At 32.1% G+C, this 26,667-nt stretch overlaps 2 protein-coding genes across 5 annotated transcripts in view; one reads left to right on the top strand and one right to left on the bottom strand.

Moving 5' to 3' along the window:
- tmem19 (transmembrane protein 19) overlaps positions 1–26,667 on the bottom strand; it is a 1,055,620-nt gene that overhangs the window by 808,885 nt on the left and 220,068 nt on the right. The window lies entirely within an intron of this gene.
- Positions 1–26,667, top strand: part of si:cabz01066312.1 — a 109,610-nt gene that overhangs the window by 32,198 nt on the left and 50,745 nt on the right. For all 4 annotated transcript variants that reach the window (XM_073948065.1, XM_073948066.1, XM_073948067.1 and 1 more), the window contains exons 2-8: positions 5,823–6,045; positions 10,238–10,420; positions 18,427–18,564; positions 20,743–20,880; positions 21,188–21,355; positions 23,817–23,932; positions 24,472–24,667. In XM_073948065.1, the coding sequence (XP_073804166.1) occupies positions 5,823–6,045; positions 10,238–10,420; positions 18,427–18,564; positions 20,743–20,880; positions 21,188–21,355; positions 23,817–23,932; positions 24,472–24,667 (1,162 nt within the window). The remainder of the gene's footprint in view (positions 1–5,822; positions 6,046–10,237; positions 10,421–18,426; positions 18,565–20,742; positions 20,881–21,187; positions 21,356–23,816; positions 23,933–24,471; positions 24,668–26,667) is intronic.

Raw genomic sequence — 26,667 nt, forward strand, 5'->3', positions numbered from 1 at the left:
TAAAATGTAATAAAATAAAATAAATTAATTAAAATAAGTAAATTAATTAAAATAAATTGAATTAAAGAAATAAAATAAATTAAAATAAGTAAATAGAATTAAATAAATACAAGTTAATTAAAATAAATAAATAAATAATTAAATTGGAATAAATAAATAAAATAACTCATATATATATATATATATATATATATATATATATATATATATATATATATATATATATAAATAGAATTAAATGAAAAATTATAAAACAAATGAATAAAAATAAAAATATAAAAATAGTTTGAAATAAATAAACAGAATTAAATAAACACAAATTAATTAATAAAATAAATTTATTAAAATAGATAATTAAATAGAATTAATAAACAAAGAAAGAAATAGAATTAAATGAAAAAATTATAAAAAATATTAAAATAAATATATAAAAATAAATAAATTCAAATAAATACATACATACAAATAAATAATTGAATTTAAAAACATTATTAAAATAAATAAAAATAAATAGTTAAATACAATTAAATAAATAAAAATAAATAATTAATTAAATTAATGTATTAAAATAAAAAATTGAATTAAATATATAAAAACATAAATGAAATAATTAAAATAAATATTTTAAAGTAGATACATGAAAACTTAATAAATGAATTTAAATAAACTGAATTATTCAATTGTTGTTATTATTAAATTTTATTGAATTAATTTAATTGAATTAATTAAAATAAATAAATTTAATTAAATAGATAAGTGAATTGAAATAAATAAATTAAATCAAATGAATGAAAATAAATTAATAAATTGAATAAATATAAATAAATTAGTTAATATATGAATTGAAATAAGTATTTAATTAATTAAAATGAATAAATTAAGTAAATGTAATTAAATAAATAAAAATTAATTAATTAATTATTTATTAAACAATATATATATATATATATATATATATATATATATATATATATATATATATATATATATATATATATATATATATATATTACTTTTACTCAAGTTTTATTTAATTTTATTTTATTCGAAATGAACTTCTTTATTTTAATGTCCAATAGCAATCCCAAATCAAATCCTGTTGAAACTGGGTGTTCATCTGAACCGAACTCGTGTTGAAATGGGAAATAGATCGCACCCTCATAAATGTCTCACAATATCTTTTACAGTATGTATAATTACACACGCAGAGGCGTCAGATGGTCCAACACTGACATCATTTGTGGTCGAGGGCTTTTGGCGCGCTTTTGGGTTTTTACGAGACCTTTTTATTTATTCTCAAGCCTTTTAAGATTTATGCTGGTCAGAGGGAGCTTGTCATTGTAATCTGGCATGGTTTTCAGCCATGAGTTCATGTATGAGTGCAGGCAGGAGAAGCTCTGAAAACAAGTGACAAGCTGAACACTTGAGTGCCTGTAGAGCTTGGAGATGCTGGAGATGTCACGGGGAGAAGACACAAGGGTTTGACTGGTGTTACTATCTGTGACCGCTCAACTAGATAAAGCTTGCAGCTGGAGAATCATGTCATGAACCGAGCTTAAGAACAGAGTAGCACTATTTAAAGGGGATATCATCTATTCATTTTCCATTCGGCTTAGTTATTAATCAAGGGTCGCCACAGTGGAATGAACCGCCAACTTATACAGCATATGTTTTACACAGCGGAACCCAGCATCCACACACTCTTGCAATCACACACATACCGAATGTCTTTGGTCCCACGCCAACACAGGGAGAACATGCAATGCCAACTGACATTCGGGACTCGAACCAGCGACCTTCTTGCTCTGAGGCAATCATGCTACCCACTGCGCCACGTGACACACTTAAAAGGGATAGTTCAGCAAATAATGGTTTACGCACCCTTTCAAACCTTCATGAGTTTCTTGTTGAAAACAACTTAAAACCAGTAACCATTGACTTCCATAGTAGGAAAAACAAATACTATGGAGGTCAATGGTTACAGGTTTCCAACATTTTTCAAAATATCTTCTTTGTTCAACAACAAAGAAAATCATAAAGGTCTAAAACAAGTTAAGGGTGCGTAAATGATGACATTCACCCATTCTTAGTCCCTTTGTTCATCAGGGGTCGCCACAGTGGAATGAACCACCAACTCATTCATTCATTCATTATAATTTCTTTGGCTTCATCCCTTTATTCATCAGGGGGCTGCCACAGTGGAATGAACTGCCAACTCATTCATTCATTATTTTTTCTTCGGCTTCATCCCTTTGTTCTTCAGGGGTTGCCACAGCGGAATGAACCACCAACTCATTCATTCATTATTATTTCTTCAGCTTCATCCCTTTATTCATCAGGGGGCTGCCACAGTGGAATGAACCACCAACTCATTCATTCATTATTATTTCTTCGGCTTCATCCCTTTGTTCATCAGGGGGTTGCCACAGTGGAATGAACTGCCAACTCATTCATTCATTATTTTTTCTTCAGCTTCATCCCTTTGTTCATCAGGGGGCTGCCACAGTGGAATGAACCACCAACTCATTTATTCATTATTATTTCTTCAGCTTCATCTCTTTATTCATCAGGGGGCTGCCACAGTGGAATGAACTGCCAACTCATTCATTCATCATTATTTCTTCAGCTTCATCCCTTTGTTCATCAGGGGGCTGCCACAGTGGAATGAACCACCATCTCATTCATTCATTCATTCATTCATTCATTGATTCATTATTATTTATTCGGTTTCATCCCTTTGTTCATCAGGGGGCTGCCACCGTGGAATGAACCACCAACTCATTCATTCATTATTATTTTTTCAGCTTCATCCCTTTGTTCATCAGGGGGCTGCCACAGTGGAATGAACCGCCAACTCATTCAATAATTCATTATTATTTCTTCGGCTTCATCCCTTCATCAGGGGGCTGCCACAGTGGAATGAACCGCCAACTCATTCATTCATTATTATTTCTTCAGCTTCATCCCTTTATTCATCAGGGGGCTGCCACAGTGGAATGAACCACCAACTCATTCATTCATTATTATTTCTTCAGCTTCATCCCTTTATTCATCAGGGGGCTGCCACAGTGGAATCAACCGCCAACTCATTCATTCATTATTATTTATTCAGCTTCATCCAGCTGCAACCCAGTACTGGGAAATACCCATGCACAACAAACAACTGCGTATATATAGTGGATCTACAGTGGTGGGAAAAAGTCTTTGCCCCTACCTGATTTCTCACTCATTGTCACGGTTTAATGTTGCCCGTTCTCTTTCTTATGGTGGAGTCATGAACACTCGCCTCAGCTGAGGCCAGCAGTTCTTTGGGTGTTGTTGTGGGGTCTTTTGAGACCTCTTGGATGGGTTGTCGTTGCATTCTTGGGGTGATTTTGGTTATGAGTTATGAGTTCAATGCTAAGTCAATGGGGCTTTTCGCAATTTCCCGGCTCATTTTTTGGAAAACCGAAAGTCGGATCAGTTAGAAAAGACATAGCAACCCGAGTCAGACTAGTCTGAAGGTCTACCAGAAATTTGAGGGATGTAGCTTGAAAGGCTTGAGAGGAGATGCACTTTAAAATTTGCCTCAGAAGAAGACTTTCTCAAGCCACCAAAAAGTCATCAGCACTGTGTTTGTGATCCACAACTCTTCAGAAATATCAGAATAAGTGCTGAAAATGAAAAGGCAGAGCAGCAGTTGGCGTTGAAGGAAAGGTTTCAATAATGAAAGCAGAAAAACGTGAGTAAATGAAGCCCGGGGTGTGACTGTTTACCTACCGTGTAGCCAGAGCTTCCTCTCTCGCTGTGCTGGAACAGAGACTCTCTGTTCAGAAACATACTCGTATTCATGTCACTTTCAGTGAATCTAGTATTCCTGAAGACTTTTTGAAAGCATTAGAAGCACAAATCCCATGTTTTAATGTTTTTCGGCCCCTTGTATGTTAGTTATCAACCTAGCATGAATCGCTAGTTATGCTGTAGGCATCAGATGTAATGTTTGCATCCTTAAAATTGACACTTTGCTATCTAGCGACTCAGATTTGTTGAATTTGTTGTTGTTGTTTTCACGAATTTAAATCGTACAACATCACAATGTAATATCTGATATACCGTTTCATTCACTCCTTCATTTGAAAGTATTTTAAGTGCATTAGTGTAGTGTGCACTGTACTCTTGCTTCGCTTGATTCTTTATTCGGTGTGTTGATCTTTTACCAAACTTGTTTCAATAAGTAGCTTGTTATTCGCACTCATAACTATTGAAGGATGTGCAAAAAGAAAGCCCTGCCCCATGTTATATATTTAGATTGGTTAGAAGTACTTCAGCAAACTAAAATGAAAGTCTCAGCGACTTCCGGTTCAGACTTGTCATTTGGTTTTTATTTTTGTGTATTTTTTGTTTTTTATGTTTTATTTTGTTAGTCTTTTGTTAGTTTTTTATTTGTTTTGTTTTTTTTCTGTTTTTTTTTTAGTTTTTCATTTTTGTTTGTTTTGTTTTTTGTTGTTTTTGTTTGTCTTGTGATTGTTTTGTTATTTTTGTTTGTTTTTTGTTTGTTTTGTTAGCTTTTTGCTGGTTTTGTTTGTCTTTTGATTGTTTTGTTTGTTTTGTTAGCTTTTTGTTGGTTTTGTTTGTCTTTTGATTGTTTTGTTTGTTTTGTTAGCTTTTTGTTGGTTTTGTTTGTCTTTTGTTGGTTTTGTTTGTCTTTTGATTGTTTTGTTTGTTTTGTTAGCTTTTTGTTGGTTTTGTTTGTCTTTTGTTGGTTTTGTTTGTGTTTTGATTGTTTTTTTTTTTTGTTTTTTAGCGTTTTGTTGGTTTTGTTTGTCTTTTGTTTGTTTTGTTGTTTTTTGTTTTGCTGTCTTTGTTTTGTTATTTTTGCTTGTTGTTTTGTTTGTTTTACTTTTTTAGTTTGATTTATTTGTTTTGTTAGTTTTTTGTTGTTTGTTGTCTTAGTTTTTTGTTGGTTTTGTTTGTTTTTCGTTTCTTTAGTTTCTTTGTATTTTGATTGTTAGTTTTTTTATTATTTAGTTTTATTTTTGTTTGTTTTGTTAGTTTTTTGTTGGTTTTCTTAATTTTTCTTTGATTTGTTTTGTTATTTTTTTGTTGTTTGTTTTTGTTTGTTTAGTTAGTTTTTTGGTTTTGTGTTTTTTTTTTGTTTTGTGCTCTTTTTTGTTTTGTTTAGTTTTTTGTTTGTTTAGTTTTGTGTTCTTTATTTTATTTTTTGTTTGCTCTGTGCTCTTTTTTGTTTAGTTTAGTTTTTTGTTTGTTTTGTTGAATTTGGGGCTTAATATAAATCTTATTTGTACAATGTCAAACCGAGGAAGGCATTGAGTTGAAATGTTTGTGGTTTTGTTTTCCAAACAATGTAAAATAAAAAACAATGGAAAGATGCACAAAAAGAATGCCCTGCCCTCTAATAAATATTAGGTTTCAGTTAGAAGTACATCAGCAAACTGAAAGTCTCAGCAACATCTGGTTCTAGACTTCATCAACATTTTTGTTGTCTTTTGTTTTTTCATTTTCGTGTTTTAAACTTTTTTGTTTTATTTTGTTCAGCAAACTGAAATGAAAGTCACAACAACTTCCGATTCTCGCAGACTTTTAGCATTTCATAAGTCTTATTTTTGGTTTGTTTTTAGTTTTGAGTATTACTGTTTCTGTCAAATAATGTACAATGAAAAAGGTCAAAACCAGTAAAATCAAGTATTTAAATGAGTTATTAAAGGAGTGCAGATCACTAGCTACTTCTTTAAACAAAGTAATTGAATTGTTTCTGTTCTCCCAGCACCAAAACACTTACTTAGTGATCCTGTATTTCAATCAATACTCTATGTTTTTTCCAGGGTTCGTCCACAGTTGGCGAAGGAAAAGATCGAGGGGTGTCACATCTGCACACTTGTGACTCCTGGGGAGCCGCAGGTCATTCTGGGAAAAGACAAGGCCTTCACGTTTGACTATGTTTTTGACATGGACTCACAGCAGGATAGCCTCTACAGCAACTGCACTGAGAAACTCATCGAGGGCTGTTTTGAAGGATATAATGCCACAATCTTTGCCTACGGACAGGTAAGATGGTCAGAGGACAAAAACAGAATGTAATGAGACCTTAACTAATTCAACTTACACTGACAATCATTTTCATTCTCAGATTTTTACTTTAACGTTATAAACACATAAAAAGCTTTACATTTTAGTTTTTCTACTCCAAAACGGTCTGTTCACGCTCCTTTAAAGTTCTGTCTGTCTGTCTGTCCGTCTGTTCGTCCGTTTCTCCGTCCATCCATATATTTCTATTAATTCATTTTGTTAGTTTATTTGTTTATTAAATTTATTAATCCCTGTATTTATATATATTTTTATTTTTTTATTTGTTTGTTTGTTTGTTTGATTTATCTGTATATCTATTTAATTATTTGTTTATTTTGTTTATTGAGTTTGTTTGTTAAATTTATTTTTTTATGTATTTGTAATTTTTTGTTTGCTTATTTGTTTGTTTGATGTATCAATCTATCTATGTATTTATTAATTTTGTTTGTATATATTTTTATTTATTAGTTAATTTGTATGTTTAATTTATTTATTTGTTCATTTTGTTTGTTTGATTTGTCTATTTATTTATTTATTTATTTATTTATTTTTTATTGGTTTGTTTGTTTAATTTACCTATGTATTTATTAGTTTATTTTGTTTATTAGTTTGCTTATTTATTGTTATTAGTTTGTTTGTTTGCTTATTTTTTAATTATTTGTTTGCTTGTTTGATTTATTTATTTATTTAAAAAATATTTGCTTATTTATTTTTATTAGTTTGTTTGCTTATTTATTTATGTATTTATTTGTTTGATTTATTGATTTATTTAATTTTTTTTGCTTATTGATTTATTTATTTGTTTGTTTGATTTATTTATTGATTTATTTATTTTTATTTGCTTATTTATTTGTTTGTCTGTTAGTTTGTTTGCTTGTGTATTTATTTGTTTGTTTGTTCAATTTATCTGTCTATTAATTAATTTATTTTGTTTATTAGTTTGCTTATTTATTTTTATTAGTTTGTTTGTTTGCTTATTTATTTATTTGTTGGCTTATGCATTTATTTATTTGTTTATTTTGTTTATGTGTTTGTTAATTTTATAAAATGCATTGATTAATAATGATCAACTGTTTTGTAATTGTTTTCTCAGATATCAGCAGTTGTGTAGCTCGTCTTGTTTGCCTCAAGTGCAGCGAATAAATCATTAAACTTTTTTTTTTTTTCCCTGAAACTGACTGACAGACATGTTCTGACAGGAACGCCCTAAGCTTTTCCCCCCTTTTTATTTTTTTAAATCAAACTCATTACTAAAAAGGGCTATTCCTCTCAGCAGAGTTGGTATATTAAAGGTCTTTGAATCATGATAGAACGCTCCCTCATGAGAGTCTCTTTGTGTGTGTTCCTCAGTCTTTGTTATTTCTCCCCTGTTGTTGGGGGTCTGGTCCTGCTGTCAGCGGGTGATGTGCGCTCAGGCTCCGCGTGTCATTCCTCAGTGTGTCGATAGCAACAGAGACCCCGGACTTCTTTTGTCTGGGTGTCCGGCCCCCCCTCTGTTGCCCCTGCTAAACACAAAATGTCTCTAGTTCACGTCTACCAACCATATCAACTGCACAGACCATGAAGCCTAACTTTTCAATGCTATTTTCAGGAGTTTGGACTCGCTCAGAGAGATTTTGTATCATTTGTGAGATATATAACCTCAAAATAATCTTATGTGACCTTTTATCTACTGACAGCTTGTGTCAGGAGGTTTATTGATTTCTAGTGTCAGCAAAAAATAAATAGGACATTTTATTAAATTGGAAAAATAATGATTGTAATCAAATGGGTTTTTCTTTTACATTTTTTTCCGGTTTGCAATCGATTGATCACATTTCCAAATCAAATAATCAATTGGATCAAATTAAATCCAGTAGATGTTTTTATCATTAATGGAAGAATTATTTTTTTTTTACAGAACTCTTAAAATCAATCCCAGCTCACACAGAAGGCTGCTGTAGCTTTAAAAAGTCAATTCACGACAGGGAAACTTGTTTTCTTTACTTTCTTTTTTATTCTTTACAAAGGAACAATTTAGACTTTAAATTGTGTATTGGTTAAAAATGAATGAACATATGAACGAGTGAACAAACAAACAAACAAACATATTAATGAGTGAACAAAGAATGAATGAACGAACATATGAGTGAGTGGACAAACGAACCAAGGAACGAACATACGAATGAGTGAACAAACAAACGAACGAATATATGAACGAGTGAACAAATGAGCGAAGAACATATGAACAAGTGAACAAATGAATGAACATATGAAAAAGTAAATGAATGAACATATGAACGAGTGAACAAACGAACGAACATATGAACAAGTGAACAAACAAACAAACATGAATGAGCAAACGTAAACGATTGAACATGAATGAGTGAATAAAAATGAGCGAGTGAGCAAATGAACTAATGAACAGTAAGGACTGAACAAACAAATGAATGAACCAACATATGATCGATTGAACGAATGAACGACCATAAATGAGTGAACAAACAAACAAATGAACATGAATGAGTGAACAAACAAACGAACACATGAATGAGTGAACAAACAAACGAACACATGAATGAGTGAACAAAGGATCAAACGAACAAACATCAACGGGTGAATGAACGTACATATGAACGAGTGAACAAACGAATGAACAAACATATCGAGAGAATAAATGAATTAACAAACAAAATGAGCGAACGAACGAATAAACAAACATGATTAAGTTAACGAACGAACATATGAACCAGTGAACAAACAAACAACTGAACAAACATGATCGAGTAAATGAATGAACGAACATATAAACGAGTAAACAAATAAACAAACATGAACGAGTGAACAAACAAATGAACAAGCAAACATGCCTAAGTGAACGGACTAATAAAAGAAATATATGAACGAGTGAACAAACAGGAACGAGTGAACAAGCATATTAACAAGTGAACAAACATATGAACAAACATGATCGAGTGAATGAACAAACGAACATATGAATGAGTGAACAAACAAATAAACAAGCAAACATGACCGAGTGAACAATCTAACAAATATATGAGCAAGTGAACAAAGAAACGAATGAGCAAACATGAACAAGTGAACAAACTAACGAATGTATGAACAAGTGTGCAAACGAACGAACAAACTTTAACGAGTGAAAAAACTAACAAATGAACAAACGTATAATCGAGTAAATTACCAAACAAACATATCAACGAGTGAGCGAACGAACGAACATATGAACGGGTGAACAAATGAACAAACATATGAATGAGTGAACAAACAAACGAAAAAACATATAAACGAGTGAACGAATGAACGAGCATATGAACAAGTGAACAAACAAACGAAGAAATGAGTATATGTACCAGTGAATGAACAAACATGATTGAGTGAGCGAACAAAAATACATATGAACAGGTGAACGAATGAACGAACATATGAACAAGTGAACAAACAAACGAAGGAACAAACATATGATTCAAATGAGTGAACAAACAAACATATAAACAAGTAAACAAATGAACGAACATATGAACCATTGATCAAACGAACGAATGATCATGAACGAGTGAACAAACGAACAAACATATGAACGAGATATCAAACGAATAAATTACCATGAACGAGTGAACAAATGAACAAACATATGAACGAGATATCAAACGAACGAACATATGAACGAGTGAACAAACGAACAAACATATGAATGAGATATCAAACGAATAAATGACCATGAACGAGTGAACAAACGAACATATGAACGAATGAAAAAACGAACCAACATATGAACGAGTGAACAAACGAACGAACATATGATTGAGCAAATGAACGAACTCCCCATTTTGGCCAATTAAAATATAAAAAAAAATTATAAACATAAATTAAATGCAAGTATCAGGTAATATATGTGAAAATAAAATGTTTAAATATCGCTGAACAAATGTTCTGATATCATTCAGCATTAATGGATACTTGTTTTATGGAAAATAATAACAAACTTCTTTGAAACACCTTGAAACTGGATTTAATTTTTAACGAGTGGTCGTTTTTAGATCTCTAAGTCTGACATGATCTGCAGTATTTCTGTAAAGGTAATGTTCAGAACACGCCAAACTGCACAACTCATGTCTTCTGCAGAGTGGTTTGTGTTGTCTAATCTTCCGTCCTGAATGTTTATTTCTTTCAGACCGGTTCGGGAAAGACGTACACCATGGGCACCGGGTTTGACGTGAACATCACTGATGAGGAATTGGGGATCATTCCACGGGCCGTGAGTCACCTCTTCAGGGGCATCGAGGAGCGCAGGCAGGCTGCCACTGAGCAGGGACGACCCGTTCCTGAGTTCAAGATCAACGCGCAGTTCCTGGAGGTGAACGAATCGCAAATGTAGACTGGTCGCTTTAGCTGCGTTATAAACAGTCGGTGTCGTTTACATTGGTGTGTTTTTATTTTGATAATAGCGTATGCAATATCAATATTTTACCTTTATATATTGTCATTTAGCAGACGCTTTTGTCCAAAGTGGTTTAAAATTGACGAGCGATTCACAACAACAAGTGCTGATTATACAAAGAAACTATCTGTGCTCGCAGAATTAAGTGCTCGAGTTCTGGGGAAGGAAAAGTGTTTCTACAGGTGGTTTGTCAACCCCACTCACCTGCGTGAGGCACTTTCAGAATTAAATAATGTTTTGAGGTTGTCGTGTGGAGGAGAAAAGAAGGGTCCTGGTTTTGTTAAGAGGGGTTCAGGGTGGGTTCGGTCGATATACGATGCATTCTTCCATCGCTGATGGCCGATAGACATCGGGATGCTGAGAAGGCATCGCGATCCTCCGCCCTGCCCCCATCGAAGCAGCAACCCGCTCGCGAAAAACACACACTCAGGTTCCGTTTACGCGAACACGTCTTGGTTTTTGTTCCAAAATGGCATGTTTAAACAAAAACGATCCACTCTGGCGTTTTACGCAGCATTTCTGAACAGCCCTCCGTTCTCACTATACAACCGAAAACGCACGTCATGTGACCACGCACATGCACACAGTCATGCGCTGCAGCATATGCGGATGTCTGAGCTCCAGCAGCCAGCGGGTGCTTTGAGCACAAACCCCCAGAGAGCAGTGCACGTCAGACAGTTTATCAAGGATTCGCCGCTGGATGGCGTCTCACAGTAGTTGTTCAACGTAATATTTAATTCCTCTTGTCTTTTTAGCGACTCTTCGTTCTTTTGAGTCTATCAGGTCATGTGTCACAGCGTCAGTACACTGCTGCAGTCTTTCTCTTTCACGCTTGTACTCAGTTATTTTGTGTAAACCTCAGATGCTGTTGGTTGAGCACCTTTTTAGCAACCAAGATTGCGGACGCTATTATACTGACACAGATCACATTGCCTATTCATGAGTCCCGCGGAAAAAGTGATTGACAGGTGGTCATTTGTGTGTAGCTTATCTTCATTTATTGATGATTTGGTTATGGGTAAAACTAAAATGGTAGTTCGTTATGAGTTAATTAATTATTCATAAATAATGAATTCACCGCCGCCTAGGTCGACAATGTCATCGTCCTTCGCGATGTTTCACATTAGACATCGTACGATGCCAAATTGGTCGACATCGCCCAACCCTAGGTTCAGTTGATTGTGGAAAAAGATTGTAGCAAATCAGCATTACAAGTGGGAATGGGAAGGTCGTTCCACCAGTACGGAACAGTGAATATAAAGGTTTTGGAAAGGGATTTCGCAGAGAAGGGCGAAGCAGTGGCGCAGTAGGTAGTGCTGTCGCCTCACAGCAAGAAGGTCGCTGGTTCGAGCCTCGCCTCAGTTGGCGTTTTCTGTGTGGAGTTTGCATGTTCTCCTTGCGTTCGCGTGGGTTTCCTCCGGGTGCTCCGGTTTCCCCCACAGTCCAAAGACATGCGGTACAGGAGAATTGGGTAGGCTAAATTGTCCCTAGTGTATGAGAGTGTGTGTCTGTGTTTGTGGATGTTTCCCAGAGATGGGTTGCGGCTGGAAGGCTGAAACTTGCTGGATAAGTTGGCGGTTCATTCCGCTGTGGCGACCCCGGATTAATAAAGGGACTAAGCTGACACGAAAATGAATGAATGAATATCGCAGAGAAACGCAATAAATTAACTATCTGTGCTAAGCATTTTCTTGTTTGGCACGCATAAGTTATTTATGCAAATTAGATGGCACCTTTACACCCCTGATAACGGTACAGATTATTTGCGAGAGCAAAAAATAAAAACGCAATAACGAGTGAGTTTTTGTAAAGTTTGTTCTAAAATTCGACCGCAGTAACCCAACTTGTAGAATCGAGGACGAGTCGTGTTTTCATCCTAAAACATTAACACACTTCTGTGTGATTCTGTGGTCAATTATTTTGAATTTAATGCTAAATCAAGCCAATTCATGCCAGGACACGGTAAGGTGACGCCAAACCACTAAAGTAGACGAAAACCAAAGTTATCTGGTTCCGTCTGGACCAAAAGCTGCACATGAACGCACCAAACGGCAGACGGCAGCCGACTGAAACTAGAACATGCGTTCTGCACCTTTTTCTGCTCCAGCAGGGGGCAGTGATCTGTTTTCTCATTCCACAAAGAAAAACTAGAAGATGAAATGGCCACAAGTGTAAACAAAGCGTTTAGCATGATTATCACAGTAAATGTGGCTCACCATGGAGAGATTCGCTTGTGCAAACACATCAGATAGTCTTATAATCCATTCATTCATTTTCTTTCGGCTCGGTCCCTTATTTATTAGGGGTCGCCGCAGCGGAATGAACCGCCAACTACTCCAGCATATGTTTTACACAGTGGATGGCCTTCCAGCCGCAACCCAGTACTGGAAAACACCTATACACACTCATTCTCACAGACACTTATACACTACGGCCAATTTAGTTAATCAATTCCCCTACAGCGCTTGTGTTTGGACTGTGGGGGAAACACAAAAACACGGGGAGAACATGCAAACTCCACACAGAAATGCCAGCTGACCTAGCTGGGACTCGAAACAGTGACCTTCTTGCTTTGAGTTGTTAGCACTGTCGCGCCTCTAATAATCCATATCATTTGCAAATATTTTGAGAAACAACCGACCGTCGGCTTGATGTGTCCCGGCTATACGTACAGGCACGACTATCAGAATTCACCCCCTAGTGGCCGTCGCTCTCAATATTTTATTGTAGTTGAATGTGTCAACATACAAGATAATCTTGTTCCTTGTGACCTGCATGGCTAGTTTTGTGAAAATGCCTACAGAATCTCATCAAATTGTGTGATATACTAAATTACGAATATCATGATATATATATATATACAAAATTCTGATACTTAACGAAGCAGGCCGTATTTTGCCCACACTGATTTGTTTGTGTGTCCAGTAAAGGACTGCGAAGGCAAGAGCCTTTCTTCTCAGTGTATTCACTATGGTGGAATGAATGTAAACACAAATACATCGACCGCCAACAGTTTTGGAGGGAACATGTAAACGTCATTAAGCAAATTAAATTAATTGACTCGGTTATGATTAATGAAGACGTTTTCAAAAGATGTCCGTTTGTTCTGATTACGAAAGTATCTTGTGCAGTGGACAACACTTGAATACAGCCGGTCGTGCAGCCGCATGCAGTCTAGCCACAGATCAGTGTTTTCTGCATATGCATTGTAATGGGATCTTCCGCTCTGTCGCTTGTCGTTCGTCACGAGCAGTGGAAAGGCGGCTTCAGTCTTGAACTATACAGAGCTTTCAATGTGTTTCTGACAGCACTTCTCAGTTTTTAATGTACATTAAACAACACAAAAGCCTGACATAAAGATTTTAATAGCCAAATAAAATATAAAGAGTATATATTGGGAATATATAACAACAAAAGCTGCACTAGAGGCTCAAACTGGACAGATATAGCGGATTAATTGCAGAAATTCGGCAAAATTCTTTAAACTATGCAATTATTATTGTGGTGGGCAAAACCTAATGCTATCCAGTGTGTTCTAGAATTGTTTTTGTAATGCTAATGCAAATGTTGCTAGGTAATTTGTTTGTTTTTACATTATATACATATGTCCACGGCTACGTAAATACGTTAAATACGTTGCTATGATGATGTTTCCTTGCAGCTTGTGTTGACAAATCCACTAGAGGGCGCTGTGTGCATTTTTGCTAATCTCAAATGTATAGCTGGGCTGCGTTTTCTTATCTGTGTCATATAAATGTCTTTCCCAAACACATCCTGCTCCTTAGTATGACACCATACAAGGCAAGCTACCGAGCAAACTGACCACATTGAACATCAAGTCATTAATACAGAGATAAAAAATTGACATCTTACATTGGCTTCAAAAAACACCGCAACAAAGGATTATAGGACTATCATTCATTGATTTTTGATATTTTGACAACAATATTAGATCCGTTTATTAACATGTTTTTTATTGCCAATGTTAGATGTCAACGTTTGATGCGTTTTTTTGACGCCAATATTAGATGTCAATTTTTAACGTGCTTTTTGACGCCAATATTAGATGTCAATTTTTAACGTGCTTTTTGACGCCAATATTAGATGTCAATTTTTAACGTGCTTTTTGACGCCAATATTAGATGTCAATTTTTAGCGTGTTTTTTGACCAATATTAGATGTCAGTGTTTGGTGGTTTTGATGACAATGTTTCATGTAATTATTTAACTTTTTTTACGCCAATACTAGATGTGATTTGTTTATGTTTTTTGACACCAATATTACATGTGATTTTTTTTGTGTGTGTGTTTTTGACGCCAATGTTAATTATATTTTTTTAGTTTTTTACGCCATTATTAGATGTTCATTTTTAGACTTTTTTTAAAGCCAATGTTAAATGTCAATTTTTGAGTGTTTTTTTTTTTTTGCCAATGTTAGATATCAAGTTTTGAAATGGTTTTTTTACGACAATGTTAAATGTCAATTTTATATGTTTTTTTTACCACAATGTTAGATATCAAGTTGACGTGTTTTTTAAGACAATGTTAGATGTCAATTTTTGACTTTTTCCCTGCCAATGTTAGATATCAAGTTTTTAAATGTTTTTTTAAGACAATGTAAGATGTCAGTTTTTGACTTTTTTTTCCGCCAATGTTAGATATTAATTTTTGACATGTTTTTTTTACGACAATGTTAGATCTAAATTTTTTATGTTTTTTCAATTTTTTTCTCATGTCAAGTTTTATACGTTTTTTATTTACGACAATGTTAGATATCAAGTTTTGACGTTTTTTAATGGCAATGTTATATGTCAATTTTTGACGTGCTTTTTTATGGCAATGTTACATGTCAATTTTTGATTTGTTTTTTTAATGGCAATGTTATATGACAATTTTTTATGTGTTTTCACGACAGTGTTAGATATCAATTTTTGACGTGTTTTTTATGGCAATGTTACATGTCAATTTTTGACGTGTTTTTTTTTTCGACAGTGTTATATGTCAATTTTTTCTGTGTTTTTATGGCAGTGTTAGATATCAATTTTTGACGTGTTTTTATGGCAATGTTACGTGTCAATTTTTGACGTGTTTTTTTTTTTTACGACAGTGTTATATGTAAATTTTTTCTGTGTTTTTATGGCAGTGTTAGATATCAATTTTTGACGTGTTTTTTATGGCAATGTTACATGTCAATTTTTGACGTGTTTTTTTTTTACGACAGTGTTACATGTAAATTTTTGACTTTTTTTTACGACAATGTTATATGTAAATTTTTGACGTGTTTTTTTTACGGCAATGTTACATGTCAATTTTTGACGTGTTTTTTTTTACGACAATGTTACATGTAAATTTTTGACTTTTTTTTTACGACAATGTTACATGTAAATTTTTGACGTGTTTTTTTTACGGCAATGTTACATGTCAATTTTTTATGTGTTTTTTTATGGCAATGTTACATGTCAATTTTTGACGTGTTTTTTTACGGCAATGTTACATGTAAATTTTTTACACTTTTTTTACGGCAATGTTACATGTCAATTTTTGACGTGTTTTTTTTTACGACAGTGTTATATGTCAATTTTTTATGTGTTTTTTATGGCAATGTTACATGTCAATTTTTGATGTTTTTTTTTTACGGCAATGTTACATGTCAATTTTTGACATGTTTTTTTACGGCAATGTTACATGTAAATTTTTGACGTGTTTTTTTTACGGCAATGTTACATGTCAATTTTTGACGTGTTTTTTTTTACGACAGTGTTATATGTCAATTTTTTATGTGTTTTTTATGGCAATGTTACATGTCAATTTTTGACGTGTTTTTTTTTACGGCAATGTTACATGTAAATTTTTGACGTGTTTTTTTTACGGCAATGTTACATATCAATTTTTGACATGTTTTTTTTTACGGCAATGTTACATGTAAATTTTTGACATGTTTTTTTTACGGCAATGTTACATGTAAATTTTTGACATGTTTTTTTTTTTACGGCAATGTTACATGTAAATTTTTGACGTGTTTTTTTTACAGCAATGTTACATGTCAATTTTTGACGTGTTTTTTTTACGACAGTGTTATATGTCAATTTTTTATGTGTTTTTTATGGCAATGTTACATGTCAATTTTTGACGTGTTTTTTTTTACGGCAATGTTACATGTAAATTTTTCACGTGTTTTTTTTACGGCAATGTTACATATCAATTTTTGACATGTTTTTTTTTTACGGCAATGTTACATGTAAATTTTTGACGTGTTTTTTTTACGGCAATGTTACATGTCAATTTTTGACGTGTTTTTTTACGGCAATGTTACATGTCAATTTTTGACGTGTTTTTTTTTACGACAGTGTTATATGTCAATTTTTTATGTGTTTTTTATGGCAATGTTACGTCAATTTTTGATGTGTTTTTTTTACGGCAATGTTACATGTAAACTTTTGACGTGTTTTTTTTACGGCAATGTTACATATCAATTTTTGACATGTTTTTTTTTTTACGGCAATGTTACATGTAAATTTTTCACGTGTTTTTTTTACGGCAATGTTACATGTCAATTTTTGACATGTTTTTTTACGGCAATGTTACATGTAAATTTTTCACGTGTTTTTTTTACGGCAATGTTACATATCAATTTTTGACATGTTTTTTTTTTTTACGGCAATGTTACATGTCAATTTTTGACGTGTTTTTTTACGGCAATATTACATGTCAATTTTTGACGTGTTTTTTTTTACGACAGTGTTATGTCAATTTTTTATGTGTTTTTTATGGCAATGTTACGTCAATTTTTGATGTGTTTTTTTTTACGGCAATGTTACATGTAAATTTTTGACGTGTTTTTTTTACGGCAATGTTACATATCAATTTTTGACATGTTTTTTTTTTTTACGGCAATGTTACATGTAAATTTTTGACGTGTTTTTTTTACGGCAATGTTACATGTCAATTTTTTACATGTTTTTTTTACGGCAATGTTACATGTAAATTTTTGACGTGTTTTTTTTACGGCAATGTTACATGTCAATTTTTGACATGTTTTTTTTTTACGGCAATGTTACATGTCAATTTTTGACATGTTTTTTTTATGGCGATGATAGATGTCAATTTTACATGTTTTTTACGACGATGTTAGATTTAAATTCTTGACGTGTTATATCACGTTTTGACGTGGCTTTTTATGCCAATGTTAGGTTTCAAGTTTTGACGTGTTTTTTACGCTGTTTTTTATGTTAGATGTCAATTTTTTTATATGCGTTTTGACACTAATATTAATGTCTGTTTTTGATGTGTTTTTAACCCCAATAGTAAATGTCCATGTTTTATGCTTTTAAGACCAATGTTAGATGTTTATGTTTGATGTTTTTTTTTTGTTTTGTTTTTTGACATCAAGGTAGTTTACATGCGTTGTAGGGAAGTGAATCCAGTGTAATTTGTAATTGAAGCTTTCAGATAAACAAAAACTTTCTTATATTATAAAACTTTAGTCTCGTTATTTTTGGCTATCAACAGGGCATTAATATGTGGATGTCAAACAGACGTCAAGCTTTTGACAGCAAATCAGTTAGCATATTAGACATCATGCCATTTTATGTCTGAAATTGAAAAAAAAATCCTCTATAAATTCATTCATTTTAGGCCACAAAAAACTATAAGATGTCTTGTAAAATCCAAAGGCGCTAGTTAACGTAAGTGCAGATGTGTGGTTATCTCTCCGTATCAGCTCTGCGGGTTAAATCTGTCCTCTGATAACTGCAGTGTCATTTTAGGGTGGTGCTGATAATGAGCCACAAATAACACAGCTGTCTTTGGCAGAGCTGTGTAGACGTTTGCGATGTTAGCATGCGTGTCTGAGCTTGGCTAATGAATTACCTAAGCAGCGCTGCATGTCTTCAGCTGTCTGAGGCGCGGTGTTTTGTTTCGCAGCTCTACAATGAGGAGGTGCTGGACCTGTTCGACTCCACCCGAGAAGTCAAGAAATCCAACATCAAGATCCACGAAGACGCCAATGGAGGGATTTACACAGTGGGAGTCACCACTCGAACCGTCAGCTCGGAAGCAGAGGTCGGTTTATATGAGGGTCTTCTGCACTTGCTTCACAGTCTAAAATGTGTATGTGCAAACAAACCGACAAACAAACAAGCAGTTAAATACACATATTAAACTTATTTATATAATAACATGTAATAACAAATAACATATAATAAACTTATTATTTGTTGCTCCTAATAGTTAGATAGGCAACAAGACTGTAGTTAGTGTATACACTTTTTTATTAAATATAAATAACTTTTTCTTTAAATATTAATAAAAATAAATTAGTTTTATAAATATTAGTTAACTTTCCCCCTAAAATACATATATAATCACAAAGAAAGAAGAAAAGAAGTAGGAAAAACCTATCAAGCTGTAAATAAATATGTTTAAAGTGATTTCTTACAATAATACAATCATGTTATTAAGTTATGAACTTTTATTTTTAGGTGTGTATATTTTTATCATTTTAATTATTATTATTTTTTTATTGATCTTTTTATTAATTATTTGTATTCAACATGTAGGTTTTATTGTTGCAAATATTGGTTTGACAATAAGGTTGTATTAGTTAATGTCTGCTCATGTTATCACAATAGTTCAGTGAGTGCATTAGCTAATGTTAACAAGTATATTTTATTAATTATTAAACGCTGAGAAGTATTAGTTTTTATGTTAGTAAATAGCCTACATTAAAGGACAATAACAAATAAAAACCTTACTATAAATAAGTGTGACCAGTCTGTTTAATATTAGTATTAATAATAATTCAGTTCTCTTAGTATGTTGGAATTATTACATGGTAAATAAATGCTATATTCTATTTTTTATATGATTAATTATTGTAATATTCATATAAAATGTATATTATTGTACATGTTTATTGTTGAATGTTTGGATTGTTTTAAATAAATATCTTTAATACAGTTATTTAAATTATTACAGTTAAGTTTAACATTTTTGAAAGCTAATATAATATAATATAATATAATATACTGTAATATAATATAATAAAACATAATATATTATAATATAATATAGTATAATATAATATAATATAATATAATATAATATAATATAGTATAATATAATACATAATAATACTAATATGATACAATGTATAATAATACTAATATAATATAATATAATATGATATAATATAAAAATATAATATATAGTATAATATAATATAAAATAAAAAATATAATATAATATAGTATAATATAATATAATATAATATGATATGATAATATAATATAGTATAGTATAATATTAATATAATATAATACATAATAATACTAATATGATATAATGTATAATACTAATATAATACTAATATAATATAATATACAATATATAATAATACTAATATAATATTTATTAATATAATATTATATAAATTAATATAATATGATATAATATAAAATAATATAATAAAAAATAATATAATATACTAATATAATATAATAATATAATATATTATAATATAATATAAAATATTATAATATAATACTAATATTATATAATGCTAATATAATATAATACAAAATAATAAAATATAATATAGTATTAAATATTATAATATAAAATAAAAAATAATATAATGTAATACTAATATAATATAATACTAAAATAATATTATATTATAAAATATAATATAATTAAATATAATATAATATAATATAAAATAATATAATATAATAAAAATAATATATTATAATATAGTATAAAATAATATAAAATAAAATAATATAATATAATACAATACAATATAACATAATATAAAATAATAAAATATAATATAATACTAATATAATATAATGTAATATACTAATATAATATAATAATAATAATATAAATAATATAAAATAATAAAATATAATATAGTAATAAATATAATCTAAAATAAAAAAAATTATATTATATAATACTAATATAATATAAAAATATAATATAAAATAATATAATATAATATAATATAATATAATATAATATAATATAATATAATATAATAAAGATAATATAATATAAAATAATATAATAATGTATGAAGTAAGTTTGTTTGTTTTTAATAACAGTTGTAATAATTTCCTCTGAACAGTCCTGAATTATTTCATGAGCTGAGTTATTCCTCTGTGTGTGTGTGTGTGTGTGTGTGTGTGTGTGTGTGTGTGTGTGTGTGTGTGTGTGTGTGTGTGTGTGTGTCAGATGATGCAGTGTCTGAGACTGGGCGCTCTGTCCCGCACCACCGCCAGCACTCAGATGAACGTCCAGAGCTCTCGATCTCACGCCATCTTCACCATCCACCTGTGCCAAGTGCGCGTCTGTGCCTCAGACAATGTACAGGTGGGTGCCGCTGCTGCTTCACTCTCACCGCTGATCAATACACTCTCACGCTTATCAGACACCGGCCAGCTTTTTTAGCAATGTTTGAGAAATGATGCCCCAACCCGGTGGACACCGGGCAACTCATTAGTAGTGTGAGATACAGATCTCCAATCTCCATTATTGCGCTCTCTCTCTCACATACACACACACACACACACACACACACACACATATAGACAGGCAGGGTAAGTGTGTTGAAGTCTACAGTGTGAGCAGTGTGTTTCCCCCAGTGATCTCCACAGTGTGTGTTGTTGCTCTCCTCCAGGACTCAGAGTCTGATAACCGGCTGCTGAACGGCTCCTCCGAGATGAACGAGTTCGAGACGCTCACGGCCAAGTTCCACTTTGTGGATTTAGCCGGATCTGAGCGGCTCAAGAGAACCGGAGCCACAGGAGACCGAGCCAAAGAGGGAATCTCCATCAACTGCGGACTGGTGAGTCATAATGATAATAATAATAATAATATTAATCATGCGGCACGGTGGCTTAGTGGTTAGCAATGTCACCGTACAGCAAGATGGTCGCTGGTTCGAGCCTCGGCTGGGTCAGTTGTAATTTTTGTGTGGAGTTTGTATGTTCTGCACCACAGTCCAAACACATGCGCTATAGATGAACTAAATCTTCTGTAGTGTGTGTGAGAGAGAATGAGTGTGTATGGATGTTTCCCAGTACTGGGTTGCAGCTGAAAGGGCATTCGCTGTGTAAAACATATACTGTATAAGCTGGCGGTTCATTTCACTTTGGCGACCCCAGATTAATAAAGGGACTACACTGAAGTAAAATGAATGAATAATAATAATAATATTATTATTAATAATGATAATAATAATAATAATAATAATAAAATTATTAATAATAATAATAATAATGATAATATTAATAATTATAATATTGATATTAATAATAAAAATAATAATAATAATAATAATAATAATAATAATGATAACATTAATAAGAATATTGATATTAATAACAAATAATAATAATAATAATAATAATAATAATAATAATAATAATTACATTAATAATAATAATAATAATAATATTGATATTAATAATAATAATAATAATAATAATAATAATAAAGTTATTATTATTAATAATAATGATAACATTAATAATAATAATATTGATATTAATAATAATAATAATGATAATAATGATAACATTAATAATAATAATATTGATATTAATAATAATAATATTAATAATAATTATTATTATTATCATCAATATTATTATTATTATTATTATTATTATTATTATTATTATTACTAATAATAACATTAATAATAATATTGATATTAACAACAATAATAATAATAGTAATAGTAATAATAATAATAATAATAATAATAATAATATTTATTGTTATTATTATTATTATTATTATTATTGTTATTATTATTAAATTAATAATAATAATAATAATAATTACATTAATAATAATAATATTGATATTAATAATAATAATAATAATAATAATTATTATTATTATTACATTAATAATAATAATAATATTGATAATAATAATAATAATAATATTATTATTATTATTATTATTATTATTAATATGTTTGAGATAATTATATATATTAAAATAATAAATGCAGTAATATCATCATCATCATCATTATGATTAATGTATGTGTGAGTTTTTAATTACATTTATTAAAACAATAAAATAATATAAATATGAACAATATAAATTTCTGTAATAATAATTAGTATTAGTATAGTAAGTATTTCTGAACAAAAAATGACAGAGCTTGGCGTTTGTCATATCCATTCATATCCACCTGCTGCTGTATTGAGCGCCACCTGGTGGTTTTTCAGAGATCAAACGCTGTTAAAATGCGCTTATTAAAGAAATAATCTCTATCTGTACTTACATGATCTAATTACATTTAGTCTTTTCCATTCCTGAAAAGTGATGAGGATTTACAATAAAAATGGTGTCTAATTGTTTAGTTATGCTTATTTATTTATTTATTTATTTATTTATTTATTTATTTATTTATTTATTTATTTATTTATTTATGTATAGTTTTTTTGTAAATTATTTTCAGTTTGCTTTACTTTTTTTGCTTTGCTTGTACATTTTTTCAATGAAGTACTTTTAATGCCAGTATTTACTGTATATTTAGCCAATATTAGCTTGGAAAAACTTTTTTCTGTAAAGATTATTATTATTTTTTAATTATTATTTTTAATATTATTATTATTATTATTATTGTTTTTTAATTGTTAATTGTTAATATTATTATTATTATTATTATTATTATTATTATTATTATTATTATTATTGTTGTTATTAATATTATTTTTATTATTTTAACTGTTAATAATATTATTTTTATTATTTTTTTTTTATTATTTCAATTGTAAATATTATTATTATTTTTTAATTATTATTGTTATTAATATTATATTTGTTATTTTAATTGTTAATATTATTATTTTTATTATTATTATTATTATTATTATTATTATTATTATTTTATTTTTGCTTTGAGCTTGCTTTATATTTATTATTCTTTTGATTAGCTTTTTTCTTTTCTGTTTGTTTTGCTTTGCTTTTCTTGCCTGTTTATTTTGGTTTTGTTTGTTTTGATGTAATTGGATTCATTTAATGCACATATTATGTGTGTTTCACAGCATATTATTTACCCAGTATTCATTCATTCATTCATTCATTCATTCATTCATTCATTCACTCGTTTTCTTTTCAGCTTAGTCCCTTTATTAATCTGGGACCGGAACTCGAACCAGCAACCTTCTTGATGTGATGCCTCAGTGCTAACCACTGCGCCACTGTGCTGCCTCTTTATTCGCACACTTACTCAGTTACACGTTTATTGACTTATAGATGTATTGTGGTTGTGTTTGTTACAGTTAGCTCTGGGCAACGTGATCAGCGCACTGGGCGACCGCAGCAAACGCTCCACACATGTGCCTTACCGAGACTCCAAACTCACCCGCCTGCTGCAGGATTCACTGGGAGGAAACAGGTCCGTCTCTGAACACCATTTAAAGGGCACATATTATGCCATAATCACTTTTATAAGGGCTTTAAACACAGTTGTGTGGCAGGAGTGTGTGAATATCTCCAGCCTCTAATATTAAACATTCATTCATCACACTTTACTATAATCACACCTGATGAAAACTTTGATTGACATTCCCACTTTGTACGTGTCATCAGAGGGGGAAAGCCCCGCCCACTAGTGACCATCTCTCCCTCATTAGCATAGGACGATAGTCTTGTTTTTGAATCTGCCACTATGCTGACACACAGGCATTTGTAGCTCCGCCCTATTCTGAAAACATCACAATCTCATTTGCATTTAAAGCGACAGCCACCAAAACTCCAACAAAGCCTAAAGGGGTCAGTCTAACAGAGATATAAAACATTATGTATGGGTTATTTTGAGCTGAATCTTCACACACACACACTCTTGTAAAAAGGGGCATAATAGGACCCCTTTAAAACTTCCCACACGTGTTATTGAGGAGTCTCTCCATCTGTTGTTCTCTCTTGTGAGCGCAGTCAGACGATGATGATCGCCTGCATCAGCCCGTCAGACCGAGACTTCATGGAGACGCTGAACACACTCAAATACGCCAACCGCGCTCGAAACATCAAGAACAAGGTGATGGTGAACCAGGACAGGGCGAGCCAGCAGATCAGCGCTCTGAGGACGGAGATCGCCCGCCTGCAGATGGAGCTGATGGAGTACAAGACGGTTCGTGCTGCTTCGTGATCTCTCACCCCTGCTGCTGTTACTGCGCTGTGTCTGGTAACATGTTTACGAGCCGGAGTTATCGTTAGACATTTATATGATGGCTTTAATAATAGTTCTGTTTAAAAGTGCTGTTTTAATAAAGATGTTTAATTACAATCTTCAAGTTCTATAATTTGATTTGATTGATTTATATTTAAATATAATAAAACAAATATATAACATTTATATATTTCATATATATATATATATATATATATTTTTTTTTTTTTATTAAAGTAATATATTTCATTTTAATATAATAATATTAGAATATGAAATAATTAATATAATATAAAATTCAAAAATACTTTTATTATTTTAATTTATTACTTGTATTTTTAGTTTTTTATACAAAAATGTTTATATATTTTTTAACTAGTGTATAATTCCACTCATTCCACTCAGAACACCTTAGCAACTGCCAAGCAACACCTTAGCAACCACCTAGCAACCACTCTGAACACATTAGCAACCACTTAGCCACACCTTAGCAACCACTCAAAACACCTTAGAAACTACCTAGCAACACCTTAGTAACCACCTAGAACACCCTAGCAACTGCCTAGCAACACCTCAGAACATCTTTGCAACCTTATTGCAACGCCTTAGCAACCACCCTATCAATGCCAACTCAAACATCTTAGCAACCACCTAGCAACACCTTAGCAACCGCTTAGCAACCATTCAGAACACCCTAGCAAAACCTTAGCAACAACCTAGAACACCTTAGCAACCACCTAGCAATGCCTTAGCAACTGCCTAGCAAACACTTAAAACACCTTAGCAACTGCCTTGTAACACCTTTACAATGACCAAGAAGGCCTCAGCAACTACCTAGAAACCAATTGGAGCACCATAGCAATTGCCTAGCAACACTTTAGCAACATCATGAAACATCCTAGCAATCCCTTAGCAAACAATCAGAACACCCTAGTAACCACATAGCGGCGCCTTAGCAACTGCCTAGCAACCACTCAGAACACCTTGCAACCATCTAGCAACACCCTAACAACAACCTGGAACACCCTAGCAACACCTTAGTAACTGCCTAGCAATCCCTCAGAACAACACCTTAGCAACCACATAAAACACCCAAGCAACGCTTAAGCAACCACTTAAAACACCGTAGTAACAATGACATAGCAATGACTTAGCAACCTCCTAGCAACCTCCTAGCAACCACCTAGCAACACCGTAGTAACCACATAAAACACCCTAGCAACACTTTAGCAACCACTCAGAACACCTTAGTGACTGCATAACAACGCTTTATCAACACCCTAGCAGCCACCTAGCAACATCTTAAAATGACCTTGAACACCCTAGCAATGCCTTAGCAACCGCCTAGCAACTGCTCTGAACAATACCTTAGCAACACCTTAGCAACCACTCAGAACACCCTAGCAACGCTTTAGCAACCACTCAGAACATCCTTGCAACCAGATAGCAATGCCTAAGCAATCGCTTAGCAACCCCTCAGAACACCCTAGCAACCACCTTGCAACATCTTAACAATGACCTGGAACACCATAGCAACTGCCTAACAATGCCTTAGCCACCGCCTAGCAACACTTCTGAACAATACCTTAGCAAAACCTTACCAACCACATAAAACACCCTAGCAATGCCTTAGCAACCACTCAGAACACCCTCGCAACTCCTTAGCAATGCCTTAACAACTTCCTAGCGACCCAACAGAACACCCTAGCAACCACCTAGCAACATCTTAACAATGACCTGGAACACCATAGCAACAACCTAGCAATGCCTTAGCAACCGCCTAGCAGCCCTTCTGAACAACACCTTAGCAACCACTTAAAACACCCTAGCAACGCTTAAGCAGCCACTCAGAACAACAGGATAGCAACACCTTAGCAACCGCCTAGCAACTATTCTGAACACTCTAGAAACCACATTTACAGCTACATTTTAATGACCTGGAAAACTCTACAACCGCCTAG

Source organism: Danio rerio, chromosome 4 (assembly GCF_049306965.1).
Source record: "Danio rerio strain Tuebingen ecotype United States chromosome 4, GRCz12tu, whole genome shotgun sequence".
NCBI lineage: Eukaryota > Metazoa > Chordata > Actinopteri > Cypriniformes > Danionidae > Danio > Danio rerio.